Raw genomic sequence first — 26,620 nt, 5'->3', positions numbered from 1 at the left:
CTGGACTTATTTTTCATCATCAGACTTTGAGTGAGAGCAAGGGACAGAGGTAAAAAGCAGGGATGCAAAAGAACCTGCAAGAATGAGGTAAAAAGACAGGAAGTGCAGACTGGCGGCAGAAAGATGCACGACGTGGAGTGAACACTAGGCAACCTTTGTAGTCAGCAACCCGGCATTGAGCAGTGGCGGGAAAGGGATCCTACGAAAAACTTTGGCTCATGCACCTATTTTTTTTTTTTCTTTAACTTTTTAAGCATTTCTTTAGGGCTTGATCATGAACCCAAATACCCTTTTGGGGGATGTCTTAAGAATCTTCTGTGTATTACACTGGTTCACTCTGTAGGGTTCAAAGTACTTAACAGGTCTGGTTCTTTGTGCTTATAGGAAGAAAGGATTAGTCCAACTTGCTGGGATTGAGTCTAGCTTGAGCCGGGTACACACAATAAAGTGAGTGTCGACAGCCCTCCCGTTACCTTGAGAGCAGCACGTGCTGCACCTGGTGGCAACTGTAGATGTGTTTACCGTAGCTCACGCTGTCAAGAGGCTGGAACGTTAAAAGCCAGCTTTATTTAAATATAAGTACATGGATACATTTGATTTATAATCAATTTTATTTTTAATCGTTTCACTGAGAGACAAAAGTCAGTCTCAGCTCTCCTCCGCTGAGTATAAGTAAGAAGGGATTGTGCACAAGGAGAGTCATTCGCCATTTTCATGACGTGCGGTTTTGCAGCGCGTGCACTGCGCATTCAGTTAATGGCAGCCCGGAGCCAGCATCTGAAACCGCCGAGAGGGAATGGAAGGAGAACATTATTGTGGAAATGCTGCAGTGAATCATGTTTCTTTTGGTGGGAGTAACGCAACCCTGGTTTCTTCAATCTGGAAAACGACTCCCTCAGGGGGAATGCCGGGTTGCAGCACTAACTTTTACTGGACCAGGCACGATAAGTCTGCAGGGTGAATGGTAACGTGGTCACGTCATTACATGGCTGACATGAATGGACCTGCTCATATCTTACCCCCGGTAAAGAAAAAAAAAAAAAGAAGAGGCTGAGGTAAGTTGGAACCCCCATAAGCCACCCCCCCAAAAAAACAAAAAGGAGGTGGGCTCCTGAAGCAAAAACATCTGAGTCGCAGCCCACCCCTTCACTCAATGCTGTGTAGTTCATCGCACCACTCTAGTTGTAAGTCTTAAACAAAAGAAAGGAGGATGAAAGGTACGGCAGAAAACAAAGAAATAAGGTAGGGAATTAATAAAACATGTTCGGTGGAAGAACTCACCAAGCAATAAACACAGGCACAAAATGTGGAATACTTAATATTGTGCTGTGAGATATCACAGAACCTACAAAATTCAATAAGACAGGTGATCTATGTGAAACTTCTAAATTTCGTGTTAGACAGAATTCATGAAATTTTCTAAATTTCGCATTATGCGGTTCTGCGCCATTTTTTGCACTGCTCCTGTGCCTCTATTTTTTTTTACCACGAGTGAGTAAATAAATCATGTGAAATACGGACAAGCACGTCGCAGGCTAAAGTAATATTTTCATGACATTTTAACAGAATTAAATGCGAATAAAATGCACAATTTTACACTCCCCTATGCCAGAGTCACTAATAAGGAATCCTGTGGCTTTTACTAAGCTGAGGATCAAGCCTCAAGCAGGGGCTATCCTTGCACAAGGAGTGAGGTTCCACCCAGTAAACTATCTCAATGATCAGGGCTGATAGCTCGAACTTGTAAACTGCAATGTGTCACCCAGTAATTGCCATTAGACGTCATCTGATTGGGCCTGTTCTCAAACTTTTTTACTGCAACCACAGCTCAGTGCTGAGTGGAGATGGTGTGACGATCAGCACAGCCAGGGAATTTAGCAGCCAGAGTCTCAATGTTTACACAAGATCGATGCTATCCAGCGCTTGGGTCCACAGTAGCCTGTCCATCCAGTAGAGATCCACCCCATCCCTGTCCTATCTGAACGGACAATCGCTTACCCCAGTTCCACATGCCAGGGTGCAGCAGTGCCAGAATTCCACCGATCTGTTCTAAAGTCACTCACCTGCAGATCTACACGGGTGTAGCTCGACCTCAGCATTCATTCCAGACAGAAAGGATAGAGTGACCTCCCCTACTTCCAAGGACCTTGAAAATGGCCTGCAGGTGCACCACATTCCTCTGCAAACCAATCCAGGCATGAGACCTTGTCTCCAAGCACACGCCCCATGGATATAGCTTATTCCCTAGGAAAGAGGTCCTGGCAGTAATATTAGGCCACGAATATCCCTCATTCCCTAGGAAAGAGGTCTGGCAGTAACATTAGGTCCTTAAGAAACCTCATTCCCTAGGGAAGAGGTCCTGGCAGTAATATTAGGCCAAGAATATCCTTCATTCCCTAGGAAAAAGGTCCCAGCAGTAACATTTGGCCACAAATATCCCTCATTCCCTAGGAAAGAGGTCCCGGCAGTAACATTTGGCCATGAAGAATCCTCATTCCCTAGGGAAGATGTCCAGGTAGTAACATGAGGCCAGTAGGAACCCTCATTCCCTATGGAAGAAGTCTCTGAAGAACATTAGGCAGTGCAAAACCCTCATTCCCTAGGTAAGAGGTCCCGACAGTAACATTAAGCCATGGCGAGCCCTCATTCCATAGGGAAGCGGTCCAGCAGTAACATTAGGCCCTGAAGAAACGTCATTCCCAAGGGAAGAGGTCCCAACAGTAACATTAAGCCGTGACGAGCCCTCATTCCCTAGGGAAGAGGTCCCGACAGTAATATTAAGCCGTGAAGAGCCAACATTCCCTAGAGAAGAGGTCCCGACAGTAACATTAGGCCCTGAAGAGCCCTCTTTCCCTAAAGAAGTGGTCCAGACAGTAACATTAAGCCGTGACGAGCCCTCATTCCCTAAAGAAGAGGTCCCGACAGTAACATTAAGCCGTGACGAGCCCTCATTCCCTAGGAAAGAGGGGCCCGACAGTAACATTAGGCCCTGAAGAGCCCTCATTCCCTAAAGAAAAGGTCCCGACAGTAACATTAGGCCCTGAAGAGCCCTCATTTCCCTAGGGAAGAGGTCCCGACAGTAACATTAAGCCGTGACGAGCCCTCATTTCCTAGGGAAGAGGTCCGACAGTAACATTAGGCCCTGAAGAGCCCTCCTTACCTAAAGAAGAGGTCCCGACAGTAACCTTAAGCCGTGAAGAGCCCTCATTCCCTAGGGAAGAGGTCCCAACAGTAATATTAGGCCCTGAAGAGCCCTCATTCCCTAAAGAAGAGGTCCCAACAATAACATTAGGCCCTGAAGAGCCCTCATTCCCTAGAGAAGAGGTCCCAACAGTAACATTAACCCGGGACGAGCCTCATTTCCTAGGGAAGAGGTCCCGACAGTAACATTAGGCCCTGAAGAGCCCTCATTTCCCTAGGGAAGAGGTCCCGACAGTAACATTAAGCCGTGACGAGCCCTCATTTCCTAGGGAAGAGGTCCGGACAGTAACATTAGGCCCTGAAGAGCCCTCATTTCCCTAGGGAAGAGGTCCGGACAGTAACATTTGGCCCTGAAGAGCCCTCATTTCCCTAGGGAAGAGGTCCCGACAGTAACATTAAGCCGTGACGAGCCCTCATTTCCTAGGGAAGAGGTCCGGACAGTAACATTAGGCCCTGAAGAGCCCTCATTTCCCTAGGGAAGAGGTCCCGACAGTAACATTAAGCCGTGACGAGCCCTCATTTCCTAGGGAAGTGGTCCTGACAGTAATATTAGGCCCTGAAGAGCCCTCATTCCTTTAGGGAAGAGGTCCCAACAGTAATATCTGGACCTGCCCATCTGTGAAGCGACAGGAAACTGATAAACTACGTGAGAGAATCTCCACTATTACTGCACATAAAACGAAGACCAACATTTAATGAGATTAAATGAAAGCCAGCAGACCTGCCTTCCTTCTCATGCAGATTTCTCCGACGTAAATAAACGTGTGATAACACTGTGCACGGCGCTGGGGGTGGTGATGGCACTGTGCATCGGGTTGTGATGGAAAAAGATGTCTGCATCGTGAAAGCCTCGAAGAGCCACCGCAGCCAATCACGCTCATCGCCGACCTTTTTTCCAGATGGATGAAAATCTGTGCAAAGCAGCCACGGGAAACCTGCCTGACGGCCGGAGACACAGATCACTCCGACAGCCAGACGCATAAAACCACAGGCACACTCTCCCAGACGAATGCGTGGGAACTACACCCTCATCCCTGACGCCATTTCCACTGAAGGGCTTGTCACTAGAAATCCGAGAAAGGCATTAACAGTCTCAATTGAACGGGGCTGTTAGAAAGTTGCAAAATAAATAATAAATAATAAAAAATGAGGATACGTTTCACTACTGATTTATTTTTGCGGTTTTTATAAAGCGTGAACACGGCTCAGAGCGTTTTACATGAGCACCAGTTACGTGACACCATCACATGCCAACCCAAAGATTAAGATAACAGGAGCACAACTAAGGTCGAAATTTGTCTGAACAAAGTCCTTCTGTGGCAGTGGTCCCAAGCAGAGTGGGCTGGTGTTTTTTTAATTTGATTCCATCAACACTGCACTAATATTCCCGAAGAATGGACTGAATAGGCTCATATAGTGTCACAATTATTTACTCCCTCAGGATATCTTACAGATACAGATGTAAACAGGCACTGGCAAAGCCAACAGCTCTAGCCTTTGCATTCAGATCCAGTGGTTTAGTGTATATATCTTTTTGTTTTTTTTAATGCAAGCATATGCCACAAAAAAAGAAAAATATGCCACCTGCATGTGGCCACAATAAGCTTGTTGAAATAAACTGAAAAGCAAAAAACATTCACTGTTATTTTCTGCCTCTCAGTTGTGCCATTATTTTACTATTTACGAAGAAATCATCACCCAACCAAGCACTCGAATTGCAGGAAGCTACAAAATCACAATGTGACTCAAATGTCACAATGTACCATAAATACTTCATAGCAGCCACCTTAAAAACGACGTACGAAAAAAATCATCATCTAACTAGACACCCAAAGTGAAGGCAAAATAAATGGCTGTTTTTTTAAAGATAATATACAAAAATACAATTTAAAAAGCTCACTTTGAAAGAGCTTTGTCACTAGATAGAAAGGAACAATTTTTATGTTGATGTGAAGAATGCCTATAAGCTTTGTGCAGTCACTCAAGGTTAAAGGGGCCAGGGAAAATTAGGCTGGCCCATCCCCCCATGCTGAAAGCTGTGGTGGGTGGAAGCAAAATCTTGACTAGTCAATAGCTGGCCAAAAGCCCTCTATGTATGCATATTTTGTGTGACTTCGTTTCTGGAAAACAATAGTCTGGGTGATACAGCTGAAGCAGTCTCATAGGCCAGACCCAAAAATCTACAAACCAGATTGGCTTTTGGACTAACAGGAGTCAAACAGCCTAATCAGCTAGAAGCTCTCAGCTGAGTTCTCAAAGTGTTTCATTAACAAAGACCAGATTGTTTATATTTATTCAGTCAGAGGCAACAGAGTGACCTGCAGCCAACACTGATAAAAACAGCAGCTGTCTGTGGACCAGACTATACCTGATCCTTTGCAGGAGCTTAGGCAACTCACGGTTCTCTTCTTCATTTGAAATCCTAAAAGAGGGATCATGTAATGCAACCAATGTCTCAGAGGCCACAACAGAACAGGCACATGTTCTCAAGACCATCGGGCATGGAGAATACCTATGAAGAAAGAGTACTCGTTTGTTAAATTGGTCGTATTCTGCTGGTGCCATAAATCTGGGGGATAGGGAGTCTGAATTGACATCCATTTTCTCGAAGCTATCACTAAATGCTGAATTATTAAAGAAAGAAGTCTGATGATGTCTGGCACAGCAATGGGCCAATCTGTGGACTCCACCACAAACACCACCAGTGAGTAAAGCAAATGCCTGGACAGAGACGCGAAGCATAATTCGTATGGAGTTCAGACTGTCAAGGATACTGAGGAGTGGCACATGCCAAAAGCAATTCTCATAACAGAAGCAATCAGCAGAGCAGGGTCTGGGGACTATTCTGTCGTATGATAAATAAGTCTGTCTTAAAAGGTAAAGAAGTGTTTCTGGTTAGTCCAACAGTTTCTTTACAGAGATGTGATTGCGCAACACAACAATACACACACCAAACAAACCACCACAGAGAAGGAAAGAGAGCAAGGGGAGAAGCCTCAGGCCCTGTGTAAACATTGACATCTGCCAGCCATACTGTACCTAAAGGTGCTGCAGTCTACATGCCTAGGGCATCTCTCCTGGAGGACATCACTTGCCCCGGCCAGCTTTATAATTTATATAAATTCACAAATAATAAACTTTGTACAGGAGGTTTTAGAAACGAGTCTTTTCAAATAAAAGCAATTATTGCACATCAGTTTACGCAGTCAAAAGTTTTAGAGGAAGCTTGGTGCCACATATATTGGGCCCCCCTGAATGGAGACCATGCTCCTCTCGCCAGGTATCATGCAATCTCCTTTTTTTACACTAGATTGAACACTGTCCCAAGCTTTTTCTTAACCCTCCCGCTACTACGGAGCCAATCACGAGTCTGGCAGAGTGGTATCCCTCTGGAGGCTGCTGCCACATCGGATTCAAAGCTACATCGGATGCGAATCCTTACCCCGTGCCTCCCTCAGTGTTTCTGCACACAGGTTCCGCCTGCTGAAAGCAAAAGCCAATTCATGGAATACTTGGTAGAAAAAAAACGGAAACAGAAGACAGATGTGGCATAAATGTAGCAAATTAAAATGTGGTAAAGGGTAGAAGAGCGGTGGCGGTGTTCGATTCTGAAGGATGAAGCAAATCATAGCATACTCAATGCACAGGTACATCACCTGCACCCTTTCAAGAGAAAATAAATACAAAATAAATATACTTCTATAGATTCCGCTACTTTGTCCCAATCGGATTCACTCTTGCATCATCGATTTCTCTTGGAAATTAAAGTGGAATATTTTGAATGCCGTATCCAACGTGGGTGATCTTAGACCATGCCAATAACTATACAATAGCTCCCCTTTCATGTTCTGAAGCATAGAGGCGCAATTTGTTTCTTTACCAATATGATCATCAATTAAGTCGACCAATCAACTCTTCACTGTGCTGAACGGTACACTTGCAAATGATCGCTATGATAAACCTGGGGAAAATTTAAAATTCTATTCTCAGAATGTGAGTGCTTACGTGAGTCAATAGTCAACGCAGACTTAGATGAGGGACCTCATCGTCACTCTGCCCCACAGATGGCCACTTAGGCTGGTTGAGGCCTGCATGTAGGTGTGGTTTGTGATCGGGGCACAGTAGGACGTGTGGGATAGTTGAGAAGGTCCTTGTTAGAGGTGGAGCGAAGACCGAAGTGAGAGGTTTGGATGGTGGCTAGCCACTGGGCTGAAACCGTGCTCTACATGATCGTAGTGAAGCTACAGCCAGTTATCTGGGCACAAAGCCCGTTTGTGGTTTGTTGTTCCTATTGTGAAAAACAACACTCATCAGTAATCTAGGTTCTTGGCACCGTCATCATGAAAAGGACTCCAAACACACATGTCTAGGCTGTTGCAGTTATTGCACAAGGACAGATTCCATTGCCGGGGTTACCGCCACTTCCTGAGTGACGAGGAAGTGAAAATGAATGTGCATGACCAGTGGGCTGGCAGCACTCCTGCTTAGGAGAGGAAAGCATCAGAGCTACTTTTCACATTTTCACATGTTGAGGATGAATATTGAAGCTCTAAAGGCTGCAGTCAGCTGCCTATGCCTGGCTGGGGCTCTCCACCCTTACACACAGGATTGTAGCTCTCATGAGGCTTTGTAAACCAGCTGAAGAAATATTCAGTGGCAGATGGTAAAAGGCACTGCCCATCACTGCCTGATGATTGTCTGGCTCCCTACCATCAATCACAGCAATTGTACTACAATGTTACTTGCCACTCCCTAATATATGTACCCATACCTGCAACAACAACAACATACACTGGAAGTTTAGTAATGTTTTATCGAAAAAAGAAAAAAGAAAATAAAACGAAAATGGTACCTCTATTTCAGGGAATACATTTCCCACTCTACCCCAAGACTTGATAAAAATCCAATCATGTTAAATCATGAAGTTGAATGTAGTCGAGCAATTTCCCTCCCGGTTGAATTGAGGTTGCTTTATGCTATTTTTTGGGAAAAAGAGCAATTATTTATTAATAATGTTGCTCATGTCAATTTTATGTATTAATGACTATGGGTGTTGAATGACCTTCGTGGCAAAATACTCTGCCCAGCTTTTCTTTTCTCTCCTTGAAAAAGATCACACACCCCGAGTGTCCCTACCAAAGAATCCATGTTGGTGAACAGATTGCATGCGGTCTCTTATTCAGGTTGCTTCACTTTTGCACTGATTCCGCAGCAGATGTCGTGTGGGGCTGTCCCTTGCATGTTTCTCGTATTTTTAAAGAATAGATGAGGACAAGAGCAACGCGTGTTAGCCCTGAAGATGTGGGATGCCCTTGAGCGACAACCAGTGTTTCTACCAGTGTGCCTATGCAACGGTTTCCGTCAACTTCCATAACATTGTACTCTTGCACTCCACAAAAACAGAGCTCGATTCCCAAAGATTTTACTCCAACAACCTATTGTAATAGTCCTTGCTTACTGCTGCTCAATTACAGGAACCAGGAGTACACCTGGAAGTCAGTAGTGAGCCAGGTGTACTACAAGTGTCAGTCACGCCTCCTCAGAGAAAAATCTTTGTAAATTGGCATTTTGAAGTCAACGAGGAGCAGCCAGGAGTAGTTGTGGCTACCTCTGGCTTGCCCTTAGCTACGCCTGGCATTGCTCTCACTGCCCCTGGTCTCAGAGGGAAGGCAGAGGCAGGAACAAGAAGCAAGCATAGGTCCCCGAGGCACTCTCCTAGTTTCTAAGCAGCACACAGCAGAGAGGAGGAGACTGGAGGGTGGCCAAGGATGGGACCATTTTCACCCCTGGGATTTCACCAGTGCACTGCCATCCATGAACAAAACAGGGTTGCCCTGCCTGAAGGTCAGCTCTGAATAAATAGTAATTATGTTTATCATTCTGTGAACACATTATTATGGAGAGGAAAAACATTAAACACAGTCTCCTTTCGTGTTGGGCACTTGCCCCTCAGACACAGAGGTGGGCAGTAGGACATGGGCGCGCGCACACTTACCTGCTCCAGGTGGCATTTAAGCTTTGCACCCTCGACCTCCCAGCTGGCCTTCTCTTTCGCGTATTGCTGCTGCAGCTCCACGCGCTCCCGCTCCTTCTCCCACAGCTCCGACTGGAAATCGTCCAACAAGCACTTTAAAGCACCCATGAGTCGCCGGTTCTCGCTGGCCTGTCGCCAAAGGGAGACATTTCTGAGTTAAGTTTCCATCAAAAACATTACATAATGAATGCATGGCGTTCATACTATTGAAGATTATGCGTCATGCGTTCACTGAGCCCTTAGTTGGGGGGGTGGTGGGCTCCATAGTTGCGGTAGGCCTGCCTGGTTGAGTTAAGCAGTGTTGCTGCCAGAGTATGGAAATGCACAACACATAGGGGCGAGAGGACTGTCTGCCCAACAAAACTCAACCCCCAAGCTCATCAGCAGTTGTTTCTCAACACCTGACTTCTAAGCTTTGTTCCCATGCTTTAGTGATATTGCAGTACAATTATTACACAACACTTGCAGTGCTTAACGTGTACAAAAATACATAAGGAGCTGGCGCAGCATCATTCTCAAGAGGCCACTGCAGCAGCACTGCCCATTGTCCCTGCCAGCCCTTCTCAATGCCTGTGCAGATGCCACCTGCTAACCATCACACTTCTGCGTAGGTGACACTTTGGACGACTCCAGGTCACGCAAAGCTGTAACAAGGCCTGGGCGCACTGGCTGTAGTATTTCATTAAAGTATATTTACATTTTTAAACACTCTGCTGCTGTGCTTTGTTCGAAAAAACAGAAACAGACACCGCCACCATATGATGGACTTAATTATGTACTGATGATAAGAGAAACGTGCTAGTTCCAAGTACCAGCACACACCAGCAAAAATAAAGCACTGAATATTTAACTGCCGTGCTCAGAATGCAGATTTTCTTAAACATCCAGCTATAAAGTCACAATCTGGTAGAAAAAAAATTAAATAAAAAAGTCAAGCTCAATTCACACAGCCATTTGCGAAGTTAAGAACAACTTATTTAAGAGTACAAATTCACCTTGTAATTCAGAACATGGGAATCTGCACTAAGAAAAGAATTTACTCTTATGTCATATTACCCCATTGTGGAGTAATGTAACACATGAGTACACATTTTCCAATGGGAGGGGAGTGGGCGAAACAGTTCACGGATGCCATGAAAAGTTTGGGAACTCCACAAACTCAGGAGTTGTGAATATTCAGAAACTTCCCACTCAACCAGACGCAGCCCTTCCTTATCGGTGGAGGGGACAAGCGCTTCAACTTTTTCCGACAAGAAAGGTTGGTCAGGCTGAGCAAGTTTCAGCCTGGCAGACACTTTTCTTGTTCGGGTCAACACTTTCACCCAATGGAGACAAAATGGCATATTTTAAAGGTTAGACTGTTGCAAAATGTCCCAGGTTCCTTTGTTAAGTACACGCTTTTCATGAAAATTATAAATTCGGGAAACTACGCAGTAAAAGAGTCATGTAGATTAGCAGGTGAATTGCCAAAAATAACAATAAAAACATGTAAAAGTAAAAGGATGACCAGGTCCCGCTCTGGCTTGAACTTAATCAGCAAGTGTAAAAACCTAACATTTGTATCTTACTAAGAACTGACAAATTATCTAAAAAGTATGCTGTGGATTTATACCACGGTCACTTCAGTAGTAAGGTGGACTGGTGGTGACAGAACATACAAGGAGATACGGACATATGAAACTGGGATAGGAAGAGGCTTTTACAGCTGGCTGTGACGTGGGGAGGATTGTAAGAACAGGATCCACAGAACGGCCAGAAACATAGGTGGAAATACAATATTGCCAAGAAGTGTCAACATGGAGGCCACACAAGGATGACATTTGTGGAATAGTATCCTTGAGTTACCACAGTCCCAAAAAAATGTGAAAGTGCATTTGGTGGAGAATCAAAACCAATGGGAATCATGAAGGGCTAGGAATGGAGGACAACAGACAGAACGAGAGTTTATAGAATCCCCCCCGCTCGCAGCTACCGGTCCCAAGAATGCCAAAGGAACAGAAGATCAGTGTAATGTAGATGAGAAGTAGTGTTAAGGAAACCTTTGAGTGGAACTGCATTTGTCAGTTTTGATTCATAACCCTGGACTATGGGAATCATGTTGAAAAAAATCAAGGGATAAGGTTCATAAGAGGAGGTTCGTAGGAGAAGGTTCATTAGAACCGGTTTCTTTCCGCAAGACGGCATGGATCCCTGTGCCCCTACAGTGCCACAGCAGGGTGGTTCATATCCCTGAGGACCAAGCTAGCATGCGGATTACCACCCACTTGTGTTACTCTGTTTGAGCCCAGACAAAGAGAGAAGGCTGGGAGAAGCATGGTGTGTGCAACGCTCTGATGCACCCCTGTGCTTGAAAAAGCCCGAAAGGAAGAGTCCATTAAGGAATTCGCACGCGCTGACCTAATGCACAACTCTCGCAAGGAGATGCCGGGTCAGCACTAGCGCAGAAGCGTGAAGTGCAGCAAGCCAGCCTGGCCCATCTTCAGAGGAATGTCACTTTCTTGCTGAGTCTGTTGTTCACTGAAAATGAATACAGCGGTTTCCATGGTGACACTCACGTCACATGACTCCTGCGCGTCCTCTGAATTGAAATTCATTATAGTAAGACGAAGCGCTGGCTCTTTGCTGCAGTCTGCCAAGTCACATAGCACCACAGTGTTTGGCGTTACAGGGAGGAGTAGCCAAGGAAACAGTTATCCTTAAATGAGCAATTGCTTTACACCACTTCAGTAGCTCAGTGCTAGGTGCAGCAGGTGACCTACGACAGCGGTTTACACAGTTCCACGGGGCAACTAAGAGAGTTACCTGGCAACTTACCACATCCCCAAATTTCATGATCCCATCTTTCTAATGGGCTACAGCAGAGTGACTGCTATGCCGATTTCCATTTACGAAGTATTTGTGTTCCAACTTTTAGGAGGCGAGTATTGCCCCAGTTTCAACAGAGAAGCACAAGGCTACAAGAAGGATTCCCTACTGAAGAACAATGTTTTTGTTGTTCAACAAAGTCAAAAACAAGTGCAAAGGAAAAATATGATATATGTTTTTCAATGCACCACATTCAATGTATACAAATACAAAAAATAACATAATCGGACTAATCACTCCAGAGTCGCTCATTCTATATTTTTTAGGTGCTTGAATCTGTTGTATGACTGCAACAAGCAAAACTTCCGTTATAATCCTGCTGTTCCTAGGATACAAACTTCACTCAAACCCAAGACCCACGACACAACCACAAACATCAGTATATCACAATAAGTCCTTTCCACGCACATCCAAAATACAAGCATGACTCCAAAAGTGGCTATCTGTGTATCTCCAATAGCACTGCCCACCCAACAATACCACCACACTCCATTTCCATCGATATCTGCCCTTTCCTAATCAGAACAGTCAGTTCCATTACGCCCCAGTGTACACAAGCCAAAAAAGTCATTTAGTTGTCCAAGCTATGCCTACTCGGCAGTACTTCTCCACAACACACCTGCATGCATGTTAGAACCACCCAGACAGCAAAACCATAACACACCCGACATGCACAATCCACAATATATTAACTACCTCAACAACAATTGCTATTTAGAAAACACTTCACAATAGCCAAGCAATGAACCAACCACTCAGCTTATCAGAAAAAAAAGAGTAAAGTCCATTGCCACACCCATCCATGCACAACACTACAAAGAACGCCTGCATCAAACTCATTTTAGATTCACATTAACCATCACAGGCCAAATACAAGTACAACAAGCATTGGCATAGCCAATAGGTCTCGCCTTTGGGACCTTAGAAGGATTTAGCCATGCAACAGTTGCATAACTTAATACTTCTAAGGTCCCAAAAGCGAGACCTATTGGCTATGCCAAGCGGCCGCATAAGTGAAAGTGATCGCGATCAAACATCAAAGCGGCTGTGCGGCCGCTAAAGTGAAAGTAATCGCGGTAAAGCGCGGCGCCCGTGCCCGCGCACTTGCACTGTAGCTCTAGGCTGGCCTGGTAGCACTTTTTGTAGCCCTCTCAATAAGTCTCACCAGCGCATGCGACACCTAAAAAACAGTTAATCATAGATTTACTAAAGTTTACAGCCAAACTCAATAAAACAACATGAACAATTGTTTGATGGAATACCCAGAACTGGAGGAATGTGCTCACAGATCACTCTAAACTCAACCTGAAGGAACACACTGCCAACACATCTCAGCTAAAGTAAGTAAAACTGTTTGTTTGAGAAACGGACTATCATACTATAGCCGTGTGTCACAGCCTCTCAGACTCCACACTGGTACTCGTTAAGGGCATACTAAATGCCAGAGCACATCTCATACACAGCCTGAAGAAAGAGGACTAAATTGGATCCCACTGCCTGCCCTCGTCATCTTCAAAACCATCTGCATCATTCACAAAACCATTATGACCAGCACCCCGCTTATCTTATAGTCAAACAAGCTCACCATCTCTGGTGGTTCTCAGTACACTGACAGACAGGACACCAACAGCCTGTAGACCAAGAAAAGAAAAACAAGGCAGCAGGCCTTTTCCATTTATGCACCCAAGAACTACAACAACACCCCTTTCTCCATTTGGACCACCCCAATGCTGCCCCAGTTTAGGAAAAAAGTTGAAGACATTTCTCTTTAAAGAACTGTACATCACACCGCAATAACAGTAAACAAATCAGCCACCTCTCCTATGGCTCTTTGAGCTTATGCTGGTCTTTGACCCTGTACAGCACTCCTCTGCCTTTTGGCTAGGTTCAGGCAACAGAAATACCACATACATACATACATACATACATACATACATACATACATACATACATACATGAGATGTTTTGTTAGTGTGCTTGGCTGATCAGACTGATCTTTGTGCAGCCTTCATGCACAGATTAAAATGTTAGCTGACTGGTCTGAATGTCACAGAAAGCTGAATTCAGCACAGCAGCCTAGAATGTTCAGTAGCAGTAAGATGAACGCAGTATGAATGGTATTAATTTTTATCAATGGCCAATATAGGTTAAGTTGAAATCGACCGCAGTTCCAGCTTTCCTGGCACACTCCTGGAATATTTGTGCATTACATTTTCGCATGAATGAATATACAAGCACATGTTCTTACATGCAAAAAAAAGAGCAAGTACACAAGCACTTCCTAACTTAAATTTTTTCCTTCATGGGAATTACATTTTGCCATGTGGAGAAAGCTTTTCTGTGCTTCTACCAGTTTTGGAGAGTTCCCTTCCTGTCCTAGAAAGGGATTTACTCCTGCCTTTGACAAGAATAAACCTCTGACCTTTTCCAAGGTAGGACGAGGTGGAGAGAAGTATGTGAATAAACACAAGTGCATAGGTTTATTGGTCTGTGAAAATCTGCGAGGCTTTTCCACCCAAGAACCCCCTCTAGCTACCCGCAGGAGTAGAGTTTGTAACACAGAAACCTCTGTGTTGCTGAATAAGTCAAAAAGTACATATCCAAATTTCCTGACATGGGGAAAGTTTTTCATTCACTCCTAAATCAGTATTTTTGCGCAGGTAAAGCTGATATACGCGAGCATATCGTTTTTATACGAGGTCAAAAGCTGTCCACAATAGGTTTATAACTCGTTTGTGAACATTACTACGAAAAAGGGACAGTTTTGAATCAGGGTTGTATTGGGATTCAAAATCTGCCCGGGTAGGCTAAAAAAAAAAAGTGGCCCACATTTGCATATTGCCTTTCTGCAAAACATTGCTTTGGCGAAATGTTATTAATAAGGCGGGAGAGGGGGTAAAAAAAAAAATGCACGGATTAGTTTACACTGGTGAAAAACACCTGAAAACAAGTGAGGCCTCGTTTGCTCAGGCCCCCCGCCCCTGCTCAATATGCATACATTAGAGGACCGAGAGAAAGGGGGCGACACCTCTGCCATCTACCTCTAGAAAGGCCACTCAGGCACCCACTGGGCCGCTGGCGGCATCGAACAACGCGGACACCACCCAAACAAGCAGCCCACAGCTGGAATTCCGATACTAGCCCATCGGGCATTGCCCGTGTGCCGCGTTACCAATTCTATGCGGTTTTGATTAAAACAGCCAATTTTTAGTACTTTGCTGTAGCTTGCACAGTGACCCCCCTCCCCCACCTGGCCGCATGTAGCTTAAGCGTTGCGCTGACCGAAACAATGTCTTATTACAATATCGTCAAAATCAACAACCATCCAAGCTCCTGCATAAACAACGAAAACACAGGAGCACAGGAGGGGGGTCCGGCTCAGGCAGCGGATGACTACAGAATACAGAAGTCTAAAGTGGGAAAAAAACAAGCGACAGGAGGAAGAACATGAATACAAATGTACATGGAAGACACGACAGAGAGCAGGGGCAGCTTGAACACGTGAAAGCCAAATTACTGGAGATACAGAACAGCAAATGCAAAACACGTCACCATTATATATAAATGCTCATAAGCGGGACCCCGCATTACTTAAAACATGTGACTAAAGTAAGAGGTCACAGGAGTGCATTTTGGGGAAGAAAATGGAAATTGTTGCATATCTCTGATGATAATTTAGGCAATAATTCACTCTAGAGCCAGTATGTACTTAAACAGGTTTTTAAAAATCATGCTCTCTTCCAGGTACTCACGCTGCTACTACTAACTGCTGCTGTATATGTGATAGCATTACTTGTCATTGCTCACCTTTGTAGCCTTGAACTCACCAAAATGGCGCTATAGCCCCTGATCTCACCAGATGACCCCATAACTGCTGCCAAGAAGGTTAGCGGGGGTGGAAGTCGTGGGAGGTGGGGGGGAGGAGACGGGGAGGGGGGAATGAGGGAGGTGGCGGGGCAGAGACTGGAAAATAAAGCGTGTCACCAATGAAACTATTGGCTTTGTTATTTTTATTTATTTTGCCCCTGTTGCACAGTATCTTCCCAGAACAACACTGCTTCCAAAACCTGAAAGGTGTATGTTTGTGGGAGGCTCATATAAAGGCTTTCAATGTCTAAACCAATCAGTATTTGCCTATTTGCATCCAAGTCCAAGTCTCCAATGAACCTCATGAGACCTTTAGTGTCTTTAAGATAAATCAGCATCTTCCGGACATTGGGTTTCAGACAGAAGTCACAGAAGCGTGATAAGGGTTCTAACACTGACCCTATCCCTGAGACTATAGGTCTCCCTGGCGGGGGATCTTGTTTTCATTGATATTGGGAAGGGTATAGAAGTAGGGAGTGACTGGATGGTGGTTCACCAATAATTCTGCCACATTCTTAGAGACCCAACGTACTGCTTCTGCCTCCTCGACAAACATTTAATCTTATTACAAAGGGCTTCAGTGGGATAAGTTGCAAGGGGTTGGTAGTTCTTATGGTCACCCAACAGTCTTAGACATTCAGTCCTATATCTTCTTTTTTCAAAATGACCACTATCCCACCCTTGTCTGCGGTTTGATTACAAAATCTCTATCATTCTGTAGCGTGCGCAGTGTGAACCTATACACAGGTGTACATGGTCTATGTAGATGTATACAAAGCAAAATAGCATAAAATAGTGTGGTGATCTATCTTATCTCTCTACAAATGACCACTGATGATTTAGCCAGTCGGGACGCAAAAATAAAGCCTATGCATGGTATGAATGAAAGTATGATGTGCGAGTAGGAGTAATTCTCCACTTGTTTGACTTAGATAGGATTAGGCAATCCATAGGGATCTTTGAAATACTGGTCCTGATGAAAGCCTCAGTATCTTCTAGGAAGGCTGAAACATGTGGACTGCGAGAAAGAATACTCAGGTGAGTAGACTCCCACATAGTGTGTGCATTTGTTTTTAACACTTCCAAGGCAATATTATGATAATAAAGTTTGTTGCAGGTATGCCTCAGGCATCCTTTTAATTATGTACTGCTAGGATACCTTCAAAAACCTCCAAGTGTGCCCTGAAAGAGATCAGGTTGAAGCCTGTAATGGAAATATTAGTCTCCATCATGAAAACTCAATGATGAAGCATGCCTTCATGATTTCCTGAAGGGTGAAAGTTTTATAGTAAAAATTACTCGTATGCCGGTGCTGCCTAGACAACTGGACTTGTAGCGGACTCCTTCTTTTGATTTATATACGGTCATTTCAGGGATATTGGGTGATCCCAAATGTTTTTCTCTCCCTCCCTTTGATTATTAACATCTATATGCACCATTTCACAAAATGTCTGACTTAGGCAGGTATGACACTTTACATGTATGCTGATGATACACAACTCATATTTGGGTTCAAACAAGATTCTTCTCACGTTACATCTGTATCCAATACCCTACATATGGTATGCTGGTAGATTCACAGAACATTCTTGTATTCAATCCATTCAAGACCGATCTCCGGACTCTGCCTGATGCTATGAAGCGGGAGGCCCTCTCCTGGCCTTCTGTAATGAATCCATGTCCTGCTGCTTCTACGCAAGTTCATATTCTGAGCATTTGCTATGATACAAATTTTGTGTTTGGCTCAAAATCCATTAAAACAGCAACCAGTTGTTTCTATTATCTTGAAACAATCTTAAATATTATTTTCTGCATGGTTATTGCCAGGATGTTGCTGTGGTACATTTTATAATCTCATCTCCTATAGATTTTGCCAATGCCATTTTATTGTCACCTGCTGGAAAAATCTAAAGCTTCAACAACTGGTCCAAAATGTGGCTGTCAGATTGGTAACTGGGACCTTCAAACATCACATCTCCCCCATCTTGAGGCAATGACATTGGTTTCCTGTATATGAAAGAATCATCTTTAAATTAATGGTGATCATTCACCATGCAATGCATCAACAGTTCCTCCACTTTAAAGCTGAACATTGAGTGGCACAAAGTCTCTCGAAATTTATAAATGTAACAATTTGTTTTTGCTAAATATGCCTGGAGCTAGGATTGCTTCTTTGGCAACAATTCATTTAAAGTTTCTGACGCAAAAATATGGAACACACTACCAATTTTTCTTAGGGCAGAATCAGCTATTGTTCACTTCAGACCGCAATTGAAAACATTCCTGTTTCTGGTGTAACTTAGCAGCCGAATTCAGTCTAATCATAGATATTTTGGCGCCAAGAATCTCAGATATACGAGCGTTTAATTTTTTATTTTTACATAAGATACAAATATTATTGGCTCTCAGGAATGGATATGCCGATAATTGTTTACGAATGGGTGCTTGCAAAACACCCACTTTGCAATATGGGCAATAGAGGGTCACGCTGGATTTGAAATTTAAAGATCAGGTATGACTTGCTTAACTCCATGAACTGTCCGTAGTTTATGGACTTCTACAAAGTCATTCTCTCTCCCTGCTCTTGCAATATTGGCAGACACTTTGGGAAACAGACATAAAACACACGCGTTCATGGATGCACACCTTTTAACTGAATGTTTTCAGAAGTAATGCAGATTGTGTGCCTTTTCGACCCAGACACCTGAGAAAAAAAGATCACAGAGGTGGATAGTTAAGAAAGAGGCTAAAAATGTGAGGAATGGAATGCTTAAATTATTCCCAGCCACTGATAATTACTTAGGGCTGCATCCTAGTCCATCATTTGTTGCCCATTAGGCCAGACTAGACAGATTACCCTTATACAAATCGGACATTGCGTTTCTGCAATTGGAACACAACACTCTTTACCAAACATTCATACATACACGAACGCATGCACCAAACATTAATTTAAAAGAAAAAAAACACTTACCTGCAGCCAGCTCTGCCTTGAAGGTTCCAGGAGGCTTGGGACTGCTGCCTTCCCTCGGCGGCTGACCTTAGATCAGCCAGTGAGGGAAGGCAGCAGTTCCAACGTCACAGAGTGGGATGGGGTCAATGAGACGGCTGACCACTGACCCCATTCCACTCTGTGATGAAGTGTCACTGATTGACACTCGACCCTGGGCGCATCAGGGCTTAAAACGGACGCGCCCAGGTGCGAGGCAATTAGTGACGCTACCCCTCGTCACTGAGGGGAGGGCCTCAGGGACCTTTGCTGAGCTGAGGAGCTCACGCGCAAAGGAGCTGTGACTTCCTCAGCCCAGAAAAGTTCAGGTCAGGCAGCCAGGAGCCTGTGCATTAGCGCATGTCTGGCTCCTGGCTGCCTGACATGAAAATGAACAGTGATTGTCAGGCTGACCTTTCTTCAGCCTGACAGACACTGTTCATGAGGGGCAAAAGGTGGAGGGGCGTGGCCCCTCAGCCCCAATAGACCGGCCGCGGCTGTCACATAGTAGGTCTGCTCAGAATCAGTACAGACTATCACCAATGGCCTACAGATTTACTATAGATTCAGTGTCCTAATGGCCGAGCCAACTGTTGCCCTACTTCATTATACACATCTACAAGTTGCATAAACTCCATTACCACAGGCTGTTGTCTACAATGTTCTACTTGCTGTCTAACAACACCCAAAAGGAGCTTTGGAGATGCACAACAAGTCCACATTTTCTTTACTAAATGCAGTCTTTGTTTTTGTGCAGGCCCAGAGCTTTCACGTACATGCAGTCTTGGGTAGGCTTCATACACTGCCACACTGAGATGAGTTCCTGTTCTCCTGGTTACTCATTAAGATCCAATTTTGTACTACTTAGAGGAGTATTCCATTGAACATTTACTTCTATAATCAGTTCTGTTAACTCCTTACAGTTAGCAGTCTAACGTGCTAAATTGTGCTTACCCCACACCAATTATCTATCGTATAATGCGGTTATTAATGCCTCTATGTCTTCAAAGACACCTTGTGGCCCCATATTCTGAAACATGTACTACCATTTCCTTTTGCGACTCGCAATTTGAGAACTTTAGCGACTCGCGAGTCTCAAAAGAAAATGTACTAATGTGTCTCACACACATTTTGTGATTCCCAATGTGGTTGCAAATGACCTGCCTCATCAATATTCAGTGCTTAATTTGAGCTGGTGGTTTCCGGTGCTCAGCACCGGCACTTTTCAGGAACACCAGTTAAGGACACATTCATTTACGAGGAGATCAAGTAATTTGCCCAGAATCACAGGATGTTGAGTAGTCGCCGAGACTCTAACCTGGTTCCCCAGCTCTGCAGTTGGCAGCTCTGGCCATTACACCACATCCTCTCCTCACTTTCATAGTTAGTAGTTGGTTCTATTTTAGGCAGTGCTAACAGGAGAAATAAGCTGGTGAAAGCTTCCTACTGACGAGAGCCCCAGCACTTATTTTTTTACAAATTAACCACTGTCAATTTAATGAAGCAGGTCGCAATTTGCAATCTATAGGGAATAGGCATTAACACAGGGATGGTGGCCTGCTGGGGACAACAGACCCCATGTCTGTGTTTGCTTTTTAAATAAGGCAACCTTTTTTTTTTTTTTTAATGCAGCCCGTTTCCCTTAGAAGAAAACAGGATGTGTTTCAAAAACAAAAATGAAACGTTTCAGTTTAAATTTTTTAAAGAGTAGGTCATGGTCCGTGGGACCACAGTCTGCTCTTAAAAAACGTTGTTGCTTCCAATCATAAAGATTGCGACTGGCTTACCACCTACTTGAAGTAGGTGGCAAACTGCGATTGTTTTGCAACCGCATTAATGTTGCAAAACAATCATACATCCCCTGCAACTCCAATTAGGAAGGGACCCCCTTGGCACGCCCCATTTAATAGCGACTCGCAAACCCTATTTTGCGAGTCGGTAGCAGATTGCCGACTCACAAAATAGGGTTGGTACATGCTATAACCCTTTTTAGCGGTCGCAAATAGCCCAAATCGCCGTGTGCAACCGCTGAAAACGTTCATGCATGTGGCCCATGGTTCTTATTATTAGTTTAATAATTTGAGTTTTATTCCAGTTGGATATTTAATGCACATTGTTATATTTATTACTCCTTAAAGCACAAGTTTGTCTCTCTAATTATAAATTACTCAGCTTTCTTCTTTTTATTCTATCCTGACTTTTCTTTTTCTTCCTTTCTCTTAGCCTTGTTTTACCTTGCCTATCTATGAAATATGTCTTGTAAAACCTTTATGTAACTCATTCGTTTTCTTTCTGAAAACTGAGGTATTGCTCATGTTTTCAAAAACAACATCAACAATTTTCTGTATTGGCATATGCTATATTGCATTGTTTCAACTCTTCAATAAATCATTAAATTACTTCTATTTTTAATTTACTTCTGCTTACTATTACTTCCATAATGAATTTACACAGAGGTGTTTCAAGGTTGTCAACCATTGGCTTGGGCGGAGATGGAAAAAGACAATCAGCTGGTCTGAGGTGGACAAGACAAGAGCCTAAATGCATGTGTGGCTGCCCGATCCTACAATATGTCCTCCATGTTTTCAGAACCTATGTTGATAAAGCCTTAGGAAGTGCTCAGCCATGTCAAGCGGAAGCCAGGAAGGCAGGAGAAGCGCATCACACGCATCTGGCAAGACAAGGAAAGGTTGAACCAGAGACTAATGAAGACGTTTCTTCAGGAGAGAGGGATGACATTAAAACAATATTCTGGGGGTTTTTTTTTGCACTTTTTTCTTTCTGTCTTTCATTACTACCTTCTAATGATGTCTTAATTTAGAACGTTACATGCTATCACCCATGCACTGGTGGCACGGTATTTTCTTAAATTTGTCAAAACCAATAAAGGCTTGTGATATATAAAAAAAATAAAAGAAGAAGAGCATGGTCTCAGCCTTCCAAATATTACAAGTTTGATTTAGGTTGGACTTGAAGTGGAATTACCTTCTGAAGTGATGATCCGTAGTATATCACACCAGGGTACGGTGCTAGTGAGATGAAACAAAATCTCACTAGGAAGGCGAATACCTGGATTTTAGAAAAGTGGTCAATCTTATAAGAGTTAGATATAGCAGGATTCTGATCTGGGCACAACAAACTTTCGCCAATTGATCCGTAGACCTGTAGTTATCTCCTGCCAAATCATTCTAACTTGCATTGCAGAGAGAAGGGAGACGGTATCATGTCTTAAACTAAACTGAGCCAAGGGTGTATGGTTCATAAAGGCTTATTAAGGACCGCCAAACAAAGGAGCAGGATTTGCTAAATCTTAAAAGATGCATGGGTATGTAAATATATTTTCACATTTTCTGAAAGGATAGACTCAGCAGAGTATTCAGACCCAACTGAGATTAATAACATCACGGCTGCTTTTACCTCAGGTCCCTTTAGCTCCCTGGAGACGTCACGTCAGTATGCAGCAGCGGTATCTGCTTGCATCAGCACCTGTGAATGGCATGACCGGTTCACTTCTCTTGTCTGCATTAGCTTGAAACGCCTTTTCAGATCCGCGACGGACGCATATAAAAATGAACGATGTGCCATTTTATTTTCAACTGATAGCACTTTAAACTGAGATTAATCGAAGAGAAAATGATTATTTCAAGGGTGGGATTTTTTTTATGTGCTGAACAGTAGGAATGCCTGCCAAGGGGGCATCCAATCACGAAAGTCACTTTGTGAGATGAAGCAATACATCTCCTCCCAAGGTTTCCAATGTCTAGGTTTTGCAGACGCATTCTGTGCGGGCCATGCTGCGCCCATTACCACAAAAAACAGGAATACCCATTACCAGGGTTGGACTTCCTATAGGGCAATCTGCCAATGCCAGGCGGCCGGGTGTGACAGGGAAGTGTATGGGCCGTCTTTTTTGGCTGCCTGTGGGCCTGTTTTATGGTCTACTTGGCTGGTTTTTACTATTGATTTCCCCGATATTAAAACCAACATTGCTTGCAGCAAGCTCAAATCTATGTAGTCTTTTATACCTTGTTAAACACTTGAACAGTGTGTGTGCATTTACAAGTTCAGAACTCTCCTGCTTTGCAAAAGTGTGCCACAGTTTTATCTATTCGATTTGTTAATGGGGGATCATTATATTTTGGTGCCCAGGACTATTTTCTGTCCCTGTCAGACCCTGCACATTATGCCACACATTCCTTATTAAGTAATAGCACAGTCGTGCCGTTCATAACAGAAATCATTTACATTGTATATTTATTAATGAGGACGTTTTAAAGAACAATGCTTGTCCTTTTTAAAGAACAATGCTTGTCCTATTTACATTGCTTCTGAGCGCTAAAAGTCTTGAATAGAAAGTGGGTGGCTGTAGGGGTTGTAAGAGTCTGATTCTTAAAGAAGAATTTTGTCAACTGTTCTTAGATCGTCCAGTGGTGGCTGGTAAAATATGAAAGTGGTGAGGTGTAAAAAATTGATGAAGCACTGGGCTCACAAAATTAACGTACTTTTCCTGGAAATGACGATCTACCTTTTCTCTGCGACTTCAGTCCTCGCAGGTAGCACAGTTCGTGTCTCCTGTGTGGAGGCGGCAAAGAGCTGTGGCAGGTTACGTTAGAAAATAGAAACACAGCCACTCACTATGCGACTTTAAAATAAATAAACCTGCTCAGTGATTGGTCATGTTTTTGATACTACTACCCACACCACCCAAGCGCTATTATTCACAGACTCACGACCTTGGGGGCTTGCTTCGGTCATAGAGCGCGCCTCAGCAATTCAACGCTGTTTTCATGCTCTGTATTTCAACACAAAGCTTGAAGACGCCATTGGGATTGGCTGGGAGGGCCCACCCGGGAGGGCCCACCCAGCGCTCCCTCATAGTACAGGGGGAGTGGGTCTCTGTCCCCACAGCACTCTAAAACAGCACAGATTAAGAGGGCAAATGTACGCAGGTCAGGCTAGCCACACTGAAGGTAAAGGTCAGTTGGAAATGCCCACTTCATGGCATCAGGATGGGTAATGTCACATAGTGCCCTGTCACTGGGCCACACCTCCTTTCCTTACATTCCTGCACACACAGTACTGTGGCCTGTCCCTCACCAAACTAAACTCATCATGGCACATAATAGTATACCTGCAGTGCGTGACGGCTCACATTGGTGGAGCGGCACCACCCTAACTCTCCTTAAGTGGAACCATCACTGGTTCTGACCCATTTGCTGCATAGGCAGCCCAGTTGTAGGCACTTTTGAAAGGTTCTGTTTTTGAAGGTTTTCTGAACCACATATAGTTTGGTTTAGCTCTTAGAGTTGGATTCAGACCATTCCATATCCTGGGGCAGGCAAGGATCTGCCTGTGAGTTTCTCCCATTTGAAGGATTTTCAAGCACTAAAGTTTGCAGCAGAAGGACAAAGGTTCAAGGCTGCTGAATTGGAGGAATCTAAAGATTGCAAATTTACTGGGTGTTTAACCAAGTATTCTTTGTGGACAATGCAGAGGACTAAATGTAATCACTGCTTCTACCGCTAGACATTGTAGGGCTTTAGGTGCTAGTTTGGTGTGATGGCGTTTGTCACAGTTCAAGGCAATGCTTGATTCTTAATATAAGTGATTTGGTCCAAAGTTTTATTCCGAAGCCTATGATCAGTGTTGCTGAAGTTCAGGGTGCCAAATACCAAGACTGCGTGGTCTTGATTCCATTTCAGGCCTCTTTAGTCCAGCCCCACACACATTGTTTGCCTTTTTATCTCTTGCTGGTTCATTTCCCTCCCTGCTTTCTCCCTTTGTCAATGTTTTTCCATCTTTATCTTAATCCTCCTTTTGTGTTTTCTCTCTCTTGCTCTGGATCAAAGTTTTGTGAAGAAAAATATTTGCAGGTGTGCAAAAATGAGTGCTGGGGGGCCTCACCTGCAATCACCAGCTCAAATTAAGCACGGTGTTTCGGAATTTTCTTGTACCCTGGTTTTGCCTATTTTTATAGCCTGTCAATAACTTCCTTCAGGATCCTTCACTAAATGACACTACAGTAATCTGCTCTCTCATAAGCTCTATCTAAAGGCCATTTTTGAAAAATTGGATGAATTTAGCAGGGGCAGGAGAGTTTTATGTAAAGTCCTTTGGCCACCAAGTCGACCTAAAGTGCAAACGTGAGTTGAGTCTTGAAAATAATTCACAAATTACTTTCTTTTAGTTTAGAAGGGAGAGTTTGAAGGCCAGAGGGTAAGGCAGGGGCAAAAAATCCAGATTAGTCCCTCCTATCAACACAATTTCGGTTTCTGGTTTTATAAAGAGGAAACTCCCGTGTATCCAATCGAAGACATAAACCAAGCATATTGTGCTGTTCTCTAGTTTGACGTGGATTTGGGTGTTGTCACTGTAAACATGAAAATTCACCTGGTATTACTCAAGGAGTTGCACAGCCGGGAGCACACTTACTGAAGAGCAAGAAAGAGAGGTGATCCATGGGGTACACTGTATGACACATATAGGGAGGCGGAGGTATTTACAAAGTACTGAATTGATCCCTGTCGAAGTAGTGTAAGCTGCAGTCAGTTTTCTGTCTTTATCCAAGCAGAAGGGGAAGAACTTCTCTAGTGTTGGCTGCGGTAGATTATGTACTGTAATTGGTCTTGAACATAGACTCATCATGGAAAGGTGGTTCTTTTGTTTACATTTACCAAGATATCCCGTAAGTACCTTTTCATGAGATTGCTGGGATTAGAGTGGTTCGAAATTGGCCAGGCGTTTGCAAGGATCGACTGGTTTGTTGATGTTTGTTTCAAGACTGGGTAGAGAGTAGCGTATTTTAGTGGGCCAAGAAAAACTCTTTAAAAAAGTGGGGCATTTATTTAATTCATACATCACACTCATTTGCCTCTTAGTGCTTTATTTATAGATTCTAATATTTTTATACAGTCTGTTTAGCAGATATTTTCCAGCATTCCAAGCCTTACATCGCATCAACAGTATGCATTTATATATGCATTTATATATGGCGCTCCAGCAAGAAAGAGTACAATAGTGACTTAAACAATATAAACAGTCACATCAGATAACGGTACATAAGTTGGGTTCTTCCCTCTTCATGGCCAATACCCTACAAGGACTTCAATCTAATTTCTCTAGATTCCGTTCCTTTCTCAGATATCCCCATCGATGTATCCATTTCTAGAAAATATGTCACCAAGGAAATAGTTAGTCTTGCCCTGGGGGGTTCAAGGGCTGAGTGATTCTGTTACTCTCCCCAACCCCAAAGTTGCCCTTAATTCATCAAGAGCTCGAAACAGTCACAGTCGTCCCAATGCCCCTTTGGGAGAGCTCCTGTGTGATGGAGGGAATAGATGCTAATATTACATACATTTATGGTACTGGGTTCATCAAACTCAGAAGGCTAAAAAGCAGTGTAAACCTTTCTTTGATTGAAAGAGGTCACCTATAGTCCAAGCCTTGATTCGTGCTGCAGACACACAAGCAACAAACACAATTTAACAAGTTATTTTTACTCATCTTTTGGAAGACTATTACCCAATTTTGAGACACCACAGTGGGATATATGAAAGCAAAAGGAAGACTGCAAATGCGCTTTGTAAATCAAGTGTGTCTAATGCATTTAATTGTGAAGCAAGTCTTTCCAGTAATGTATCAACCGTGTGGCACGCAGGTAAGTT

At 43.6% G+C, this 26,620-nt stretch overlaps 1 protein-coding gene across 5 annotated transcripts in view; it reads right to left on the bottom strand.

The window, feature by feature from the left end:
- MTCL1 (microtubule crosslinking factor 1) overlaps window positions 1-26,620 on the bottom strand; it is a 490,856-nt gene that overhangs the window by 68,326 nt on the left and 395,910 nt on the right. For all 5 annotated transcript variants that reach the window (XM_085607320.1, XM_085607319.1, XM_085607318.1 and 2 more), the window contains one exon: window positions 9,197-9,364. In XM_085607320.1, the coding sequence (XP_085463446.1) occupies window positions 9,197-9,364 (168 nt within the window). The remainder of the gene's footprint in view (window positions 1-9,196; window positions 9,365-26,620) is intronic.

The sequence above is a fragment of the Triturus cristatus genome, chromosome 5_2, assembly GCF_964204655.1.
Source record: "Triturus cristatus chromosome 5_2, aTriCri1.1, whole genome shotgun sequence".
In the NCBI taxonomy this organism is placed as follows: Eukaryota; Metazoa; Chordata; class Amphibia; order Caudata; family Salamandridae; genus Triturus; species Triturus cristatus.
This window is presented reverse-complemented; position numbering and strand designations above follow the sequence as displayed.